This window comes from Culicoides brevitarsis, chromosome 2 (assembly GCF_036172545.1).
Source record: "Culicoides brevitarsis isolate CSIRO-B50_1 chromosome 2, AGI_CSIRO_Cbre_v1, whole genome shotgun sequence".
NCBI lineage: Eukaryota > Metazoa > Arthropoda > Insecta > Diptera > Ceratopogonidae > Culicoides > Culicoides brevitarsis.
Window position 1 is genome coordinate 33190100 of NC_087086.1, and position 19772 is coordinate 33209871.

At 29.2% G+C, this 19772-nt stretch overlaps 2 protein-coding genes across 2 annotated transcripts in view; both read left to right on the forward strand.

Moving 5' to 3' along the window:
- The first annotated feature begins 377 nt into the window (after positions 1–377).
- The window catches only part of LOC134830815 (kazrin), a 29463-nt gene continuing 10068 nt past the window's right edge, over positions 378–19772 (forward strand). Inside the window, exon 1 of the mRNA XM_063844399.1 lies at positions 378–483. The gene's annotated coding sequence lies outside the window, so the exon portion shown is untranslated. The remainder of the gene's footprint in view (positions 484–19772) is intronic.
- LOC134831332 (proton-coupled amino acid transporter-like protein CG1139) lies at positions 3279–4724 on the forward strand. The gene is made up of 3 exons (XM_063845043.1): positions 3279–3732; positions 3787–4045; positions 4101–4724. The coding sequence occupies exons 1-3, from the start codon at positions 3324–3326 to the stop codon at positions 4714–4716; spliced, it is 1284 nt and encodes a 427-aa protein (XP_063701113.1). The 5' UTR covers positions 3279–3323; the 3' UTR covers positions 4717–4724.

The window sequence follows — 19772 nt, forward strand, 5'->3', positions numbered from 1 at the left end:
TCCAAAGAAAAACGATTTTTAATCAAAAAAGTGTGTCCTGTTCAGTGAAAAGAGAGAAAAAAGTGAATAAATAAGAAAAAAGAAAAAATCCCGGGAAACAACATCAAATATCATATCAAGTTGCATTTCGTTGCAATTTTACTCAAAAAAAAAAAAAAAAAAAAATAAGAAAGAAAAGTACTAGAAGTGAAGTTGTGCATTCAAAGTAGATTTAAGTTCTTGACAACGCCACGACAAAAGAAAACGTAAATTTTCTTTAAAAAAAAACGACAAAAAAAAACTTTTCATCATAAGAATCAGAGCGGAAATTATTTTTGTCGTGCTTTTTATCGACAGCTTTTCTTTCATTTTTTTGCGCCAATGTTCCAAAGCAAGAAAAACAACATCAAAACAAGGAGCTTAGCCGGGCGTTAAATATCACAACAGAATTGTAACGAGGATTATTCGAGTTTTGGTGCGGCAAACGACAAAAGGAACAACTAGGTAAGTGACATGCTGGAGTCGAAAATCGATTTCCGTACCCATTAAAATATGGCAAAAACAAAAAAAAAATACTAATAAAATTCGCCTAATCTGGAATTGTAATAAAGCACGCCACACCTCGTTCGTTCACACAATCGGATCTTATCTCATATAACAAAAACATATTTTAACTTTGAACAAGGACACCTTCGTGAAGTGAAGTGAACATAGGTCGACATCGAATTTTATGTTTTTGTTTAAACGTTTGAGATTTTTGAAAAGAAATTTTTTTTTGGCATTTTAATTAATTTTTTACATTAAATAATTATTTAAATAATTTTATTTTATTTTTTTTAAATTAAATAATTATTTAAATAATTTTCATTTAATTTTTTTAAATTAAATAATTATTTAAATAATTTTAATTTATTTTTTTTTTTAATTAAAAAATTATTTTAATAATTTTAATTTATTTTTTTTTTAATTAAAAAATTATTCGAATAATCTTTATTTAATATTTTTTATTAAAAACTATTGAATTAATTTTTATCGATTTTTTTTTTAATTAAATATTTATTTTTTTTTTTTTTTTTGAATAATATTTTATTAATTTTAATTTATTCTTTTAAATTAAAAAAATTATTTAAATAATTTTAATTTATTTTTTTGAAAAAAAAATATTTGAATAATTTTAATTTATTTTTTTTTTAGTTTAAAAATTATTTAAATAATTTTTATTTTATTTTTTTAAATAAATAATTATTTTATTAATTTTTACTTATTTTTTTTAATTAAAAATTATTTATTTAATTTCATTTAATTTATTTTTTTATTTTAAAAAAATATTTTTTTTTATTTTTAAAAATATTTTTTTAAATTCATGAAAATACACTCAAGTTCACTTCACGTCGAAAATTTTCCACAAAAATCTAGTTTTTTGCTCAAAACCCCAAAAAAGAGGCAGAGACGAAAATCACTGAACCAAAAACATGTACAAACTTGTTCTTCACTAAAAATAACACAACACAGATTTTCAGGACGAACGGAAAAAACGGGCCAAAAATAATAAGATTTTTCGGCAAGGTGAACGAGCGACGTTCAAGCGAGGACGACGACGACATGTTACTCAACGAACACAAAAAAAATCGTAATAATAATAAAACAGCAGGCACAACTTATGTTGTTGTTGTTGTTTCAAGCTCTTGCGATGAATATTGTGTGTGCGAGATAATCGCTTAAAGTAATGTAAATTAATGATTTTTGTTGTTGTTTCTCGGAACGAGCGCGCGGAACACTATTGCTTGCTTGAGAGATTGTTATTTTTCCTCAGCATGGATTAATGGACCAAAATTCAGAGAGGGATTTTCTGCGTTATGAAAAACATGAAAGAAGAGAAGCTTTCACCTTGTTTTTTTTGTTGTTGAAGGAAAAATGTGTGCTAAAAATATTTTTTTTTTAAATACAAAAGCCTTGTTTATTGTTCTGCTGAGCCTCTAATCCGGCTATCACGCAAACACATGTTTTGTTTTTTGGCTAGCAGTAAAAAAATATGAGAGAAAATGAAAAAAGGAACTTATTTTTATGGGCTTTAACAAAGTGAGCTTTTTCAATTATTTCAAGTGTTTTTGAAAAAAAAAATTTAGTGTCGATTGTATGAACAGCTGTCTCTAATTTTGAACATGTTCAGATTTTTCATGTATGAAAATGTCGTTAAATTATTTTTCAAGCTATTTTAGGACATTTTCGGTTCGTCTCGTAGGAAAAATTAATTTTCTTCGTAAAAAATGATTTTAAAGTTTCTAATTTCGCTTCATGTAATTTTTCTAAATTTTTTGATTCAATCTGGTTCAATAAAAATTATGTTGGGACGCGTTTTGTGATGAGTACTTTCCACGAACGACCCGAAAAATAAAATAATTGAAATTAACGTAAACATCTTGTAGAATGTTTTTGTGAGACTGAAGCAATTTCTGAACGAGACGAGACACGAAATACGAGAGACAAAAATATTGACATAGCTGTATCAAGTATTTGGTATCTAAACAATACGCTCTCCATAGCTTCAATGAGCCATTGACTTCAATGCAAAAAAGTGGCGATAAACACTCGAGCGATTCGACATGACAATGGAGAGATAACACGGTGTAACAAAATTACTTTTTTTTGTAAAAGGTGAAATTTGTGAGTTATGAACAACTGAAAAAGTTCAATTTTGCTTCATTTTTTTCAAATTTTGAAATAAATTGAAGCAAAATTGAATTTTTAGTCAATTTTTATAACTTGCAAGTTTCACCTTTTATCCAAACCTGATGTAAGGGTGCAAATTAAAAAAATGATCTCGAGACACAAAATATTTTAAAATACACACGAGACATGAAAATTAGATAGATTAAGTATCAAGGAACAAAAAAATGTATATTGGGGCAATATTTTAAAATGTGAATTGGGATGAAATTTTAGAATGTGCATTGGGGTCAAGTTTTAAAATGTTCATTGGGATAAAATTTAAGAATGTGCTTTGGTTCCATGTTTGGCCCAATGCACATTCTAAAACTTCAGCCCAATAAACATTTTTAAACTTTGCCCCAATGCACATTCTGAAACCCCAACCCAATGCACATTTTCAGTTCTTGCCCCAATGTACAATTTTTCATTGTAACTGTCGATGTTTTAGCTTTCGAAACATGGAGTTTTGTAATTTAGTTAAATAGACTGTTTTCGATAATTTACGATTTAACGCTTTTCGTATCACCGTTCCATAAATAAATCAGTAGTACGAAAAGTTTCAATGTAGCTGCAGTGTCAAATTAGGCATGGATAGCGTTGCATCAACTGTCAATTTCTCTCTTGAGCAAAAAACTATGGAAAAAAGTTCTGACTCAAAGTACAATCCGTTCGAGCATCGCAGCACGGAGAACACAAGCTCAACCTTCGGAGCATTAGCACACATGGTAAAATCGATGCTGGGCGCTGGTCTCTTCGCAATGCCTCTCGCGATCAAGCATTGTGGACTCGTACTGGGCACAATTCTCGCTCTGTTGATTACTTTTTTGTGCGGGCATGGAATGCATTTGATCGTCAAAGTGTCACGAATCATGTGCGAGCGAACGAAACAACCGATGATGAATTTTGAACAAACAGTATTGACAGCTTTTGAGACCTCCAGTACTGAAAAGATACAAAAAATGGCAAAATGGATGAAATTGTTCGTTAATATCGCTTTAATTGGATGTTATTACGGGATTTGTTGTGTTTATATCGATATCATGGGTGAGAAATTTGACTTTTTGAAAATTGACTTACCTTAAAAAGACTTTTCTACAGCTTCTTCCTTGAAACAAGAGCTTGACGAGTATTTAGGAGATCTCAATGTTCGATGGTACATTCTCATGTGTGCACTTCCGTTATCAGTTATTGGTCAAACTCGAGCTTTGAAGTATTTGATACCATTTTCGACGCTTGGGAATGTTCTAATCATCTCAGTGGCTTTCATTGTGCTCTATAAAATCTTCGGAGGCGAACTTAACTTCGCGGATAGGAATTTAGGTCCTCATGAGTTCATTTCAGTTCCATTGTTCTTAAGGTGAGACTTCAAAATTTCAAGTTTTTCATAATTTTCTGAAAAAATCAGTTTTTAGCATCGTCGTCTTCGCTCTCGAACCAATCGGCGTAACTCTCGTGATCGAAAACGAGATGAAAACTCCCGCTGATTTCACAAAAACGTTCGGCGTGATAAACGTTTCCTGCGTTTTCGTTGGCTTGCTTTACGCTTCTCTTGGATTTTTTGGATACGTTCGATTTGGAGATGAAGTTCTCTCTTCTGTGACGTTAAATCTTGCTGCAGGTTCAGGAACTTCAATAACCGTTCAAGTTATGATGATAATTTGTGTTTATATTTCCTTTGGATTGAATTTTTATGTTGCCACGAAGGCTGTTTGGGTTTACATTGATGACGAAACAAGTCCGTTGCTTGAGACGATCATCAGATTTTGGCTTGTGATGGCTTGCGTTGGATTGGCGCTCGTTATTCCGAATATTGGATCGTTTATTGGACTTGTTGGATCACTTTTCCTTGCTTCATTGGGTTTTATAATTCCCGCAGTGGTGAACAGTGTGACGTTATGGCCTGATGAACTTGGAAAAGGGAATTGGGTTTTGGTGAAGGATTGTTTTGTAGCATTTTTTGGAGTGATTGCCCTTGTGTCGGGGACATTTTCGAATTTGGCGGAAATTATTGAAATGTATACGAAATAAAGTTAATTTTCAAAGAAAATTTTGTAAAAAATATTTGATTATTTTTTAGAAATTTCTCTAAAAATAGGATTTTGCACAATATTCAAATTTCAAAAAAATTTAAAATAATTAATTTTAAAATATTAAAAATTATTTTTTTAATTATTAAAATTAAAATTAAAATTAAAATTAAAATTAAAATTTAAATTAATTATTTTTTAATTTAAAATTTTAAATTTTTTAAATTTTTTAATTAAATATTTTAAAAACATTTATAAAAAAGAAAATTTTTTTTTAATTAATATTTAAAAAAATTTTTAATTTAATTATTTATTAAAATTTTAATTATTTTTTTAATTTTTTAATAATTAAAAAAAATTTTAATAATTTTTAAAAAAAATTGATTTTTTAAATAATTAATTTTTAAATTTTAAAATTTAATAATTTTTTGATAAAAAATTATTTAAAAAAAAAAGTTTAAGATTAATTAATGCCAAAAATGACAAAGTCGCTAGTTTCACACTCCATCCAATAAAACATTACAAATCGTAATTCACATGTCGTCATGTCGAGTCGAACCACTTCACTGTAAATTACTATCAAACATGAATAAATTATATTTGTTCAACGTTTGTTGAGGTAGCGTCGCGCATGTATTTGACAAAAGACTTAATTAGGCAATGAAAGGTGATTAGAGGACGACCAAATTGTTTCAAATTTACTTCAAACATTGATTTTTCCTTGTCATTTTGGGGTTTACTTAGCAATTTTTTTTACATTCGTTCAAAAAAATTTTATAAAAAATTGCTACTTTTTTGCTAAAAGTCTTTCCGTTCATTAAAAAAAATAAAAAATCAAGAAAGAAAAAACTAAAAATTATGGACAGTAAAATTTTTGAAAATGAAAGTTATAAAAAAATAAAATTCTTAAAATTAAATTAAATTATTAAAATTTAAATTAAAAAAAAATAATAAAATAAAATAATTAAAAAAAAAATTAAAAATAATAAAAATTAATTATAAAAAAAAAATTAATTAAAAAAATAATTTAAAAAATTAAATTAAAAAAAAAATAAAAAATAAATAAAAAGAAAAAAAATTTATTAATTAATTAAAGTTAAAAAATAATAATTTAAATTAATTTTAAAAATAAAAATAAAATAAAATTAAAAATTTTAAAATAATTTTAAATAAATTAAAATAAAAAATAATTTAAAAATTAAATAAAAATAAAAATAAAAATTAAATATTTAAAAATTAAAAATTTAAAAAAAAAATAATAAATTAATTAATTAAAAAAATTAAATTTAATAAAATGCGCTCTAATAAATTAATTCCTCAAAAACTTTCATAATTTCGGGTCAGTTTTTTTTTTGATAAAATAAATAGACAGAAAAACTCGCGCGTGCAATTAATCATCACCTCTTGAATAATTTTCGTTATCATATCCGGACACGCACGACTCACTGTGCCGGAATGAAATAATAGAATGACCTTTTCCCTCACAAATTCATCTCGTTCAATTTTGTGTGTTCATTGCTTTCATTTGGAAACAAAAAAAAAGAAAAGTTGTGGGACACATGTGTGTCATAGTAGCTGATAAAACGTGCATCGAATGGAAATCTACGAATTTATATTTCATGCACGAATTATTCATTGACTTTTCTAATTACTGTTCTCCATATCTGTCTCTTCGGTTTTTCTCGGGCTTTGAGAAAATGCAAGTGAAAAAGTTTTAATGAAAAAAATCACACGAAAAGTAATTTATCACGTTAATCGGGTGGAAATTAATCAAAAAAGAAAAAAGGATGACTCACCGGGAAGTTCTCATTAAAAATAATTTCACATGCGGCGCAAAATTTTCCAACGTAATAACTCATTTTTTGTTGCCACAAAAGACAGCAAAAATAATTGCAAACAACAACAATAAATGGCAACGCACATTTAACTAAATGGGGATTTTGCACCCCTTTTTCCGATCTCGTTCGCCCTACAGCGACGTTTACACAACACTTGTTTTAAATTCATTCACGCACATGCAGTTTTACAGCGACGACGACGACGACATGCAACGTGGCGGCGAGGCGAGGGGAGGAGGAAATGAACAAAAACAGATGAATTTTATTGATTTTCCCGAACGACGACGTCGACAGAACGGGAACAAGTGCAACGAAATTAGGATGATGACGATGATGTAAAGCCGAAGTAAGCAAATGAAAATAGATGAATCGACAGGCAGTTGTTGGCAGGTCAGGTAGAGATACAGAGACACGGAACGAGAGAGTTTTATTGCTTTGGGGTCGCAAAATGTGAAATGTGTCTGTGTAGATGGGGGATGTAATCGAATTATTTAACAAAAAACATGTCTTGGAAGAGAAAATTTATGACAGAACGGAATTGGAAAAGGTGTGTAATGATAGTTGGAGCAGCTAAAAGGGTTTGTTAATGGGAAGATTTATATGCGGAATTTGCATTAAATGGGTTTTTAGTAGAAATTGGACTTGAATTTGATGGGTTTATGATGTCTCAATGGAGTTTTTAAGAAAAATTAAGAAATTTATTACAATTTTTCGATTTTTTAAATAAAAAGCTGAAAATATTATCAAATTTTAAAATTTTAATGAATGCAATTTTCATGATTTTTAACATTTTTTTTTTAATAATTTTTACAAACGCATATAAATGGAGCTGCATCCTTTTTAATTGAACTCTTTTACACGAAAATTCCTTTTTTGCGTACATATCCTATAATTCATTCCTTTTATATAAAAATATGTTCTTCTGTAACTCGGAAAACTAATAAAAAAAAAGTGTCTTTAGCATTTCCTTTAAAATGTTGCTCAAAATGTTGAGTTATCAGTCGTTAGTCAGTGAAAAGGAAATTCTGGTGACTGTTCAACTATCATTACGAAGACAATTAACTCTAAAAGAATTGTTTCAAATGCATAAAAGTTTATTCTAAAATGAACTAAAAACCAACAGATTTGTTTTCAAATGAATGAAATGAACTAAAAATGTTGAGAAATGAACCAATTTTTTAGAATTTAATTTTTTCCATAATTTTTTAAAAGTTCTTATTCATAATTGGAAACTTGAACCTTTTTATACTGATATAAAAAAGAGTCTCCTTCATTTCCTTTCAAATTGTTCACATGTATAATTATCAGACATTACTCAGCGAGTTCAAAGACAATTTATCAGCAAATAAAATCTTTTTGCAATAATTAAAAACTTGAAGAAAAATTTGATTCAAAATTATTTTATTTTATTCATTTATTTAAAATTTTATTTATTCATAATTTTTTTTTTTTGGTATAAATTTTTTATTCTTTAATAATTTTATTGATTAATATTTTAGTTTTTTTTATGAAATTTCATTCGTCAAATTCGAGATGATCGTATATTTTTTCAGGATCTTTAACAGTTGAATAGTAGTGTTGTTCTTCCTCTTGATCAACTTTTGAGTCATTTAAAGCAGGATTTTGTGGATTTGAATAGTATGCATAGTAATCTTCAACATTATTGCTCGTATTTACTCTATTTTGGTATTTCGTATAAAAACATTTGCCAATTGCGATCATTGCTCCGAGAGTTATTACGGCGACAAGTGAAAAGATGATAATGTAAAGTTTGGTCTCGATACTTTCAAATTGTTTGAGTTTTCTTTCAGACAAATATAATCTTTTTGTTTCTTCCCATTCATCTTTTTGCTCAATACAAATACTTAAGTATCCAAGATCAGCATGATCGATTTTGTTTTCCTCTAAAATTTCACTCATTTCTTTTTGGCGTTTACACCAAAATTTGTTATCATTTAAATACAAGGCTTCCAAATGGCCATTTTCTTGAACCAATTGTTCCACATTAACATCAAACAAGGAGTTTTGTTCCAGATGAATTTCCTTCAAATTTTTCTGTCCTTTCAAAAATTCTGCATGTGTCAAATAGTTTTTCCACAAATAGATTGTTGATAAATTTTTATTGTTGAAAAAGAAGTTTTCGTCAATTTCAGGGAGTTTATTATTGGAAAAATCAATCACTCTTAAGTTAATATTTGATACAAGCATTTTTGATGGAAGACTTTTTAAATGATTTCCGGATAGCGAAAGTTGTTCCATTTCAACACATTTTTCAAACGCATTTTCATCTACAAAGAGTATCCCACATTGTTTAGCGCCAAAGAACCTAACTGTTGGAACTGTTTCACAAACATCATTCGTCAGCACTTCAATAGAAGAATTTTCGAATATAAAGTAATTCAATTCGCTTTTTTTATCTGGATCCACAATAATGTTGAAATTCTTCTCCGAAAAAGTTGTATGGACACCATTAAGTTCACAATTATAATAATTTCCGTACAAAAAAAAAAATTCGCACTTATGACTTTGGAGATTTCCTTTGATCACTTGCACAAATAAAAATAAAACACAAAATAATTTTTGGGACCAGAGCTGGAGCTCCATCCTTTTAATTGTACTATTTTACACGAATATTCCTTTTTTTGCGTACAGGTCTTCATTTCATTTCAATTCATTTCTTTTATATACTTCTGCAACCGGAAAACTGATAAAAAAAAAGTGTCTCAAGTATTTCCTTTAAAATTTTGATCGAGTTGCTTAGTTAGTTATTAAACGATAGTCAGCGAAAAGGAACTATACTTAAATGAACAAAATGAATGAATGCATCTTCAAATGAACTTTTTTTCAAAAAATGAACAAATTTGTCACAAAATGAACAAATTTGAATAAAAATTGTAATAAAATGAGCAAATTGTTTTAGAACTTAATTAAAAAATTAAATTAAAATTTTTTAAAGTTTTTTTAATAAAAAAAGCTAAAAAAAAATATTTTTCAAATTTTTAATGAACGTAACTTTAATTTTTTTAAAGTTTTATAATAATTATAAATTATTATAAAATATAATAATTATAAATTATTCAACACTCTAAATTAATATCAAAGTTGGAGCACATTCCGCTCTCACGGCTGTCCCAAGTCAGCTGATCATTGTTTACATCGGGATGTCTTAATACACAATTGTTAGAGGATTCATCTTTATAACAATTTTGTTAAATTTTTAATTTTGTTACATAAAAAATTAATTTGAAAATTTAAAAGATTTTTAAATATATTTTTTTCAAAATTTTATTATTCTTTTTCTTAAATTCTTTTTTTTTTTGGGTCCGAAAATAAAAAAAAAAATATTTATTACGTAATAAAATAAAATTTTGATTAAAAATTTAAAATTTATTTCCAAAATCAATCAAATTTGGCAAATATTTAAATTTAAAATCTTTTGAATTTAAAAAAAATCATGCAGCAAAATTTAATTCGTTTCGGGTTAAAAATTTCTTTAATTTTGTCTTTAATTCAAATTCCAACATTAGAAAACCCTAATTTCCCTCACGAAATCTCAAAATTATCAAACTTTGCCAATTTTCTGGCACTTTTAAGCCCTTTTAATTTACGACTAATGTGTGTTTATTTGTTTTTGTCAAACGACAACATTTCGCGACAAAACTCATCTCCAAGAGAATTCAATCATCATTTACGCCCCAAATCCGTTTTTGATCCTTTTCCATCAAAAACTTTTCTCTCCGAAAATGATTCAATAACCAAGATAAATTACATTTTGCCTCAGCATTCGGAAAAAGCAGGGCAAGCCAGGGCAGCAAATGGAACAGAAAATCACATATCCGAAATAGTTTTTGACTTGACGACGTCAAAAAATCAACAAAACAACAACAACGTCGAAAATTTCCCTTATTTGCATTGCTTTCGACAATCGACATTGCCTCGCATGTATTTTTATGTAAATGTCTGTCGAAGTGATGCGAGATAACACAATTCCCCGTATTTGGTATGCTTTGGCATGAAAATTATCAGTAATAACAGAAGAATTGAATCAACTTCGATCAAAGGAGACTTTTTGTTTCCCCCCTCGTCTTTTATTCCGACAACGTTTCTTCTTGTTTTTGCTCGAATTAACGATTGGAACAATATTTGTGCAATAAAGTGTGGATTTTTATAACATAATCTCGTGACGGCATATTGATCGGAACAGAATTTTTCGAATTTTTGAGACACGGAGATTTGTTGCTTCAAACTTTTCGTTCCTTTGCGTTTGTGGGGAATGTAAATTCAGTAAGGCAGACGACGTACGATGCAAAGGAACAAGGCAATAAAATAGATAATAAATATGTTCAAGTACTTGTGTGCGGTTGTTGAGGGAAAATGTGCGGGATTTTGTAACGATATCCGACGATGTAAGCTTGTGATATGAATTTTAATACCGACGAATTATTAAAGTTAAATGAGGTTTGCGTCAGAGCTTTATTTCCTCAACTTATTCCGCTTCCTCCTCTTCAGCTGGGGCTTCAGTAGTTGATTTTTTACCCTTTTTACCGCCCTTTCCTCCTCTGCCTCCCTTTTTCTTCTTTTGAGGCTTTTCTTCTCCTTCACTTCCTTCGGTTCCCTCTTCAGCTTCTTCTTCTTCTCCGCCGCTACGTCTTCCGCCCTTGCGATGTGCGACAGCCAAATGAGCAGTTCTCAAAGATCTTCGAACGCGGAATTTTCGGTTGATCAGCTCCTGAGTCGCTTCATTGTGAGGTTTGGCATCGGAGACACAAATAATTGCCAAAACAATTACAAGTAATCCCAAAAATAGAATAGATTTTGACACCATGATGGAAAGTATTGAATGAACTCAGTCAAACCATGAATGAATGGCTTTTATACCGTTTTAATTTGGCTTTGATGCGAAGAAGAAAAAAACGTAATTGCTGGGCGAAATTGTTTCAAAAAAGCAGCAGCAGTAATTAGATGCCTTATAATTTTGTGCTCGAGCGGGTTTGAGGTTAATTTGATGACACAACGACAACGACCTATTTCTGATCTAATTTGGTTATCGAGATATTTGAGAATGAGGACAACGTTAAACCCCTTGATACCGAATAAAATCCACTCAAATACATGTTTTGCATTTCAGGGTTGTAACGTAGATAGGGACAAGTTATGGGCATTGTTGAATTTTTTGTAGAGCTTGATGTTTTGAGAACTTGGGCTATTAAACCTTTTTTTTCATCTCAATTGAGTATCATTGTAGTTATTTGAAGGAACTTCTTCTCCTTTAGTATCTTTTGAATTCTCATCAGAAGGCTTTAAAAAACTTCACAAAAGCTACTGTATTCGACTTGAAGTCTTCTATGTTTATGAAACGGGTCAGATAAACTCCTCGAGATTTGATTTAACTTCCGAGGTCAACTTTTTCCGTAAGGGGTCCATTTGACGGCCGAAGAGATTAGTTTGATCCCTTAAAAAGTTAATTTGAGACCTTGAGAGGTTGATTTGATGCCATAAGAGGTTAGTTTGACTCCTTGAACCAATTTTATCCCTGTAGCTGGTTAATTAAAAGACGTGTTTCTTTGCTTAGTCCAATTACTCGACTCATTTTTATTTTAATATTAATTGACTAAAATCATTTTCAAAGCATACTTCAATTAAATACGGGAATAGTAAAATTTTAAGGTTCAACAAGGTTCCATGAATTGCAATCTAAAGCTATTAGTTGGATCTTTGACCCAAAAATCGGTTTCAAAGTTTGCTATCCAACAAATAGTAATGTGTGTTTTTCATAGACATATTGACATTTTTTTTAAACTTATCTACTGGCATGTTAAGGTTGACTTAAAAGACTTGGTTAGTTACTTTGTATTTTTATGATGTTCATTCTACTGCTATTTTGCGGTGCTTTGACTTCATTAATTGATATTTTGCTTTTAGTACTTGATGAAAACAAGGCTTTATTTGAAATAAGCAATTAGTATACCTGCAAAGGCACTGAATTATACTATTTTTCATCTACGTTGATTCCACTTGATGGTTGAAGGAATAATGAAATTAATTTTGATATTTTGAGAAAAAACTGTTAAACCAAGATTCCTATGATTAGTTTATTTTCGCCGTTAACATTGATCGTTAACACGTAACAGTACTTCTCAAATTTTTACTTACCTAAAAATCATTCAGTTTTGTTTGAAACATTCAACCTAAAATTTAAAATAAGTCCTCATAAAACTTACCTGTATTAATTTTCAAGACTTCTTTGCAGGCTCAATAAACTTTTGACTTCAGCTTAAACTTTAAAAAATTTAAAAGCATAAACTTAAACTTGAATATAAGCAAAAAATGTTTTGACCTAAGCAAGTTTTGGCTTTGTTGAATTTTAGCTTAAAAATAAGTTAAAAGTTAATTTGATTACTATTTTAAGGTTTTTGATCAAGTTTGAATAAAAAAAAATTCAGAACTAAGTCAAACTTCAAGTAACTTTTTTGTCCATTTTTGGATTCCAAAATTATTTCCTTAAAAAAAAATTACCTCCATTCCTGTTCGTCACAAATATTGTTTGATCATTCAATCCCCATTGAATTGCCATGAGCAGCATCATTGTCCGAAAAAATTATAATAATTCCAATATATTGTACGAAGCCAGGCACAAATAATAACACAAAATACGACAAATAACAAACATAAACAATGATTATCAATGACTGTTAAGTAGTACAATATTGTGAGCACTTTTTATTTTGTGTCTCTCCACATATTTCATTGTTGATGATGCGATGGTGATAAAACCATAACCGACGAACGACCTTGCGCATGCGTCTCGAATTTCTCTCGACTTGTCGGTACTGCACATTATTGCATAAAAAAATGAATTCCTCACACATCACGTCGAAGTAACTGACCGAGTCTCTGAGAAAACATTCACTTGCTTGCTTCATAAAATAATAATAAAAAAATAGTGTGTCACACAATCTACTCATTTTTTTTTGTTAGTCAAACAAGTCTCTATTGTCTTCTTGTTTATAATTTTACTACATGACAACACGCAGCTACGACAACACATTGTCGCTCTTTTGTCGTATGAATGAATTGGAATGTGTTGTCGTATCGCTGTCGTGTCTCTCGTTTGTTCGTGCGTGCGTGTGCAAAAGGAAATTTGATAATAATGGATAGTAGTAAAAAAAATATTAATGGTTAGTTCAAATTGTCACTTTGAATCGCTTGGACCGTCGAGATTTTTTTTCGTACGAATTTTGTCGTCAACATAAGGTGATGGATTTACCGTTATAAGTCGAAACCTCTAAAAATAGAGAAAAAAAAATAAATTAAATAAAAATCACACCGGAAGCAGTCTCTTTCGTTCCCGTTCTAAAGCAGCATTTATTTATCAGTCTCGTTGTTTTTGATCAATGCTAATACGTTTTTATCGTCACGACCTATATTTTGTGTTAAACTACTTATAAATTTATCCGTACTCTACGATACATGGTAAAAGTAGAGAAACAAAAATTCAAAGAAAAAAGTAGGAAGTGCAAAAAAAAATCGGAAGTTTAAAGCTACAAAGTATACATTTCAGTGAAAAGTGATTTAAAAAAATCCAGTAATTGGATAAAAAAAAGTTAAATTTTTTTGTGTTTCAAAAAGTGAAGTTATCGGTTGAAAAAAAAATATAAAGCATGGAAAAATGAATATCGAAATTATTACGCCGCAAGGTAAAAGAGAATTTTTAATGAATTATATTCGCATGTGTTGCCGAATCTGAAGAGTTGTTAAAAAAAAAACTTTTTTTTCCTGTGTGAACATGATGGATTGTATTCTTTGATTTTTCGTGCTGAATAATTGACAAAAAAAATTTTAATATGAATTTTAAACTGAAGTTTTCAACGGACTTATCAACGTATCATTTTAGAGTTACCTGTAGCTTTTGTTTTACCAATCAAAAAAATTATATTACGCACTAAAAAGTGAAAATTTATCAAAGTTTGTCTCTGCCAAATCTCTAAAAGTTTAAAAATTGATTTTTCTTTAAAAGTTTAAAAATTGATTTTTAAAATAATTGAACAAAAAGCAATAGGAAGCAAAAAAAAATCAAAAAGCATCAAATACTATATATCGGATGAAAATAGTAAACCGATTTTAAGAGACTTAAACATTAATCCAAACTATATATTTATGGATAAATTTGAAATACTCGGAAATACTATTAAGGTTTGTTAGAAAACTGAACTATTCGACTTGTCAACATGCTTTATGCTTAATTACGATCTAAAGATGAAACAATGATTTCGATAAGTTCTGTAGACAAACCAAGAGAAAAATTAATTCGTGCTAAAATGTTCCTTCAGATAAATAATGAAACCTCTGGATGACGAAATAAAGAATGTTCCTTTACACTAAAAGTACAGTTATATTATTGTTCAGGCCTCATTAGACCAGCGGGCGGAGGACGTACAAATTATTTAGAATTTGTATTTGATTAATTTTAAAACAAAACATGAAATCAACCATGTAAAAATTACATGAAACAAGAGATTCTGAAGGCGAAATTAAAACTAAAGTTAATGTTCCTATACAAGCTAAGTAAAACACGAAACATACTCTTGCTATAGGAGCACCAAAAGCACATTACAATATTATTCTAAGTTCGTCCTTGGTTGTTGAAAGATTACGACTATTCTAATTTTTGATAGTTTTTGAACTTCTAAAATTGATCCAGATATTTAAAGGATTTCTTTGATGATTAAATTCAAATTGGAGTAAATTGATCTAAAAACATTTAAAATTATTTCAGATTTAATATAGTTTCAAAAATTGCCTTTTCTAATTCAAATTGTCAGTTCGTTGCAAACATTAGGGCAAATTTCCGCCCAAAACAAAACTCAAATTATTTTTTCGGAAAATATTTTTCAAAAACTCTCCCCTTAACCGAAAATCCAAACAACTTCCTGCTCGCTAAAAATTCCTTATTCATTAAAATAACGTGAGAATCCAAGCATGAAAAAACAAAAATTACTCGCAAAAGAATGCGATGCCACAGACAATATCACCATATCAAGTACCTTCGTCGTTGACTGAACTTTCATGCAATTTTTTTGCCAGTCTCGAGTCATATTAATAATAATATAATGATAATCTTGGTTGGTTATACAATCCCGACTTATTGAAGAAAATATGAACGCAACATGACGATGATCATAATAAAAATTCCTTATAAATTTACATTTTTTTCTGCTCTCGCTAACATCTCGTACGATGACTCGGTAGCAAAAACTAGAACTAATATTAGAGAGAAAAAAAATCCATTTTCCGTTCCCTTTTTAACGCCCGCTCGGTTGATAGGAAAGTCCTGTAGCAGCAAATTATGTGCATCAACAGCGTAATTTTAGAGTTGGGTGCAGTGCTCAGTGTTTTAGATTATGCGACGTAATCTAATTTTCTGTTAAATATGATCGCCTGTTTAATTTAGAAAAAAAAATGGAAAAATATTTTAAGAGATTTTTTTTACATTTTTTATATTAAAGACAAAATTGGCAATTTTTCAAGTAAAAAATTTAATATTCTTGTTAACTATTTACGAACAAGTTTTTTATAATAGAAAAATTACCCAAATATTCCAAATTTCATCCTTTGTTTTGAATCGTAGGCGTCAATGTTAACGATTTTTATCCTTCTCATAAATTATTAACATTCATTCTTTCGTTTTTTTTTCTTGTTTTAACAACCCACATTTTCATTCATTTTCATTAAAAATGCCGAAACACGAAAAAGTTTGTGAAAATTTGGCTCATTTTTCCCCATTAAAGCCGAAAATTTTCAATTAAAACGGCATTAAATTAACTTTTGTACGTGCCACGTACTTTCTCATAACTTTTTTCTTCTTTCGCGCTCTTTTTCTTTAAATAATGACAGAGATGATGCCGAAACGAAAGAAAAATATGGAAATTACTGTATCGGGAGTGCTAAAAGTGTCATGAACTGTGAAATTTATGCAATTTTCGTCTTTTTTTAATTCTTTCTTTTAAAGCAAAAAAAAAATAAATGAAGAAAAACCAAAAATGAAGGAAAGGAATTTCTCATAATGGACAGGACAAGAATTCAGTGTGTGGGATAGGAAAAATGTTTAATATAACAGAGAGAGAAGAGCTCTTGTCTGGATTTCAATTTAATTCAAGTCAAAAAGCAAAACGTCAAACGTTCGAGCTTTATGCGCTGTCACCTCGAATTTCCAAACAAAAACGAACAATAAATAGTTGTTCAGAGCAATTTAAACCTCACACAAAAGCGTCTCGTTACTGCTGCAATTGCCTCCTCCTCACACACGTTTATCGCGTTTATTTACTGTGTGTTTGATTTGCTTGCTGCCACTTGCTGTGAAAAGCGTCTGCATTTATTTCACGGAAAAGCGATTTCCGGCGTGAAAGTTATTTATTGAGAAAATTTATGATTTTCGACTGAAAGAATTTTTCACTTTGCTTGGTTTGAATTAGCGAGAAGGCGATTTACAAATTTTTAACGGTTATTTTTTGAGCTTACTTTTTCGACTTTTAAGCCTAAAACTGCTCAGTACCAAAGTATTAATTTTTTAGTAGTTTAGAACTTTAAGTTTGAATTAGCAAAAAAGCGATTTACAAATTTTTGTAAATTTTTGAAATTGCTATTTACGACTTTTGAGCTAAAAATGAAAAATTTGTATCAAAATTCTCCATTTTTAGTTTAAACCAAAGTCTTTTTTAACATTTAATTTGAATTAGCAGGATGGCGATTTTCAAATTTTAACTTTTTAATTTTTTTTTTTTGCAAATTTCAATTATAACTGAAGTTTGAGATAATTTTAACAAATTTTAATCGATTTTTGCCCAAATTTACTGAATTTGATTTGTTCAAAATTTGAAAATTCATCAAATAAAATGAAAAATGAAACATTTTTGACCATTTAAGAGTTTAAAAAATTTAAATTTAATTTTTTTAAAGTCAGAAAATGTCATTTCATAAGAAATTCTAACAAATCGACATGAAATAAACTTTCCATGAAACAGATCATTGTCAATGCACATATGTATAAACGATACTAATGTGCACCTAAACAGACACACAAATACACAAAAGGGACTCTATTCACACCAAAATAGCTGCATTTATGAAGCAAATAAATTGTCAAACAGTGACAATCGGAATTGAAATTGATGTGTGTATTTATTTGCTGCAAAATTTTCGATCTTTAAGTTTAAAGTGACACTTTTGCTTTTTTTGAAAAAGGTCGATTTTTCCTTCAAAAGTCGTCTACCTCATTCCTCGAAACTTGTCAAAACCCACATTTGTCAACCATTAATAATCGCCAGCCAGCCATGCCGCCCATTTGTTATTACATGCACTCATCCATGTCGAAAATTCAATCAAAAATCGATTTGATCCCACACTGATTTCGACATTTTTGCCCAGGTAAATTCACATTTTTTGTCGAAAAATGCTTAGAATGACCTGCACATGATGCGTTGATTTCAATTAAATAACTTTTTTGTTCGTTGCAAAAATAATTTGTGCCATAGAAGGGTTGCTGCAGCGACAAACAGGTGAAAGGCGGAGATGCGTATTTAAAATAAAATTAAAACGTACCTTGCTACTCACACGTGAATATTTTATTAAAAAATTGTTGTGCGGAATTTTTTTTTCATGAAGTACGTCGCTTTATTTTTTGCAACCGGAAGGAAGTTAATTAGCAACTAATTTTGTCTGCTGATAAAATATAATTATTTAACAATTTTTTTATGATGTTTTTATTAATTGTTTTAATGGAAATTTTTGCTCTGTGTGTAAATTAATTATGGCGCTGCCTGTGTGAAAAGGGAAATGCAAATAACGTCGGTTTTTATTTAACTTTCAACGACATAAATTTCCTTTTATCTTTAATCAGTCGGGAGAAAGGACTCTTTCAAACCAGCGTTAATTCGTGGAAAAACTTTTAACACCTTTATTGAAATTTTTTTGAGTTCATAAGAATTTTAATTTCTTGATTTTTGATATATTTGTCAAGAAATTAAAAAAAAAATATAAAAACTCAAAGTTTTAGAAAACTAAATGCCTTAAAGATTCTAAATTTAATAAAACTGACAGTTTATAAAAATTTTGGAATTTAGAAAACTGAGAGCTAACAAGATTCTAAATTTTAAAAACTAAACCTAAATTGGTTCAGTTAAAGTAACTGAAGTTAGACTTTAAGAGAGCTAAAAACTGACAAGATTGAAAAATTCTGAAGTCTATTCAAAAACCTTTTTAAAAGTACTTAAATCTGAGAGCTGAGAAGATACAAATTTAAGAAAACTGAAAAACTCAGCTTTCAGTTTTCTGAAATTCGTATCTTCTCAGCTTTTAGATTTTAGAAATTTTGTATCTTATTATACTTTAGAATATTTGAATCTTGTCAGTTTTTAGCACTTTTCAAGTCTAACTGCAGTTACTTCAACTGAACAAATTTTGGTTCAGTTTTGATAATTTTGAATATTGTTAGCTCTCAGTTTTCTAAGTTTCAAAAATCTGAAAACTCTCAGTTTTATGAAATTAAAAATTTTTAAGAGCTGAGATCAATTTTCTGAAAGTCTAAAATGCTTCAGAATTGCAGAAAATTTAAATCTCTCAAAATTTTCAACAAAAGCTAATTCAAATCTCCCCAAATACTTTCATCAAAGTCAACAAGAAATTTTAATTGTTCTCGAGTGCTCTCATTCTTAAAGTGAACTTGAAAACTTTAAAGACTCCCCCTTTAATTTTCTCATATTCCAAAAAATAAATAACGGCAGTAATAATTGTCTCGTCTCATATCCATATTCCGGTTCCTCAAAGTACTAAACAAAGAAAAAGGGGGGAAACAGTAGCTTCATTTCCAGTTTTTAATGCGTTCAAATTTGATTAAAATCTTCAACACTCACTCACGGAAAATCATTAAATTCTGTGATGATGCAAGGAAAAAAATTAATCCTTTCATACCCTTTTAATGTCACGAAATAATTTTTTTTTGTCGTGCATGAAATAATTCAGCACGTGTTTGTGTTTGCTTTGTGTGTTTGTCGCCCCATCGCAAGTATTACGTTCGTTCTCAGACATTTATGAATTTTTAATCGGGAATTAATGATGAAATTTGTTCACTTTACGCACGTCATTCAAGTGACACAAAATTATGTTATCGGTGCAATTGTTGTCAACACGACATGTTTCGAGGAAGAAAATTGCATTGAAAAAC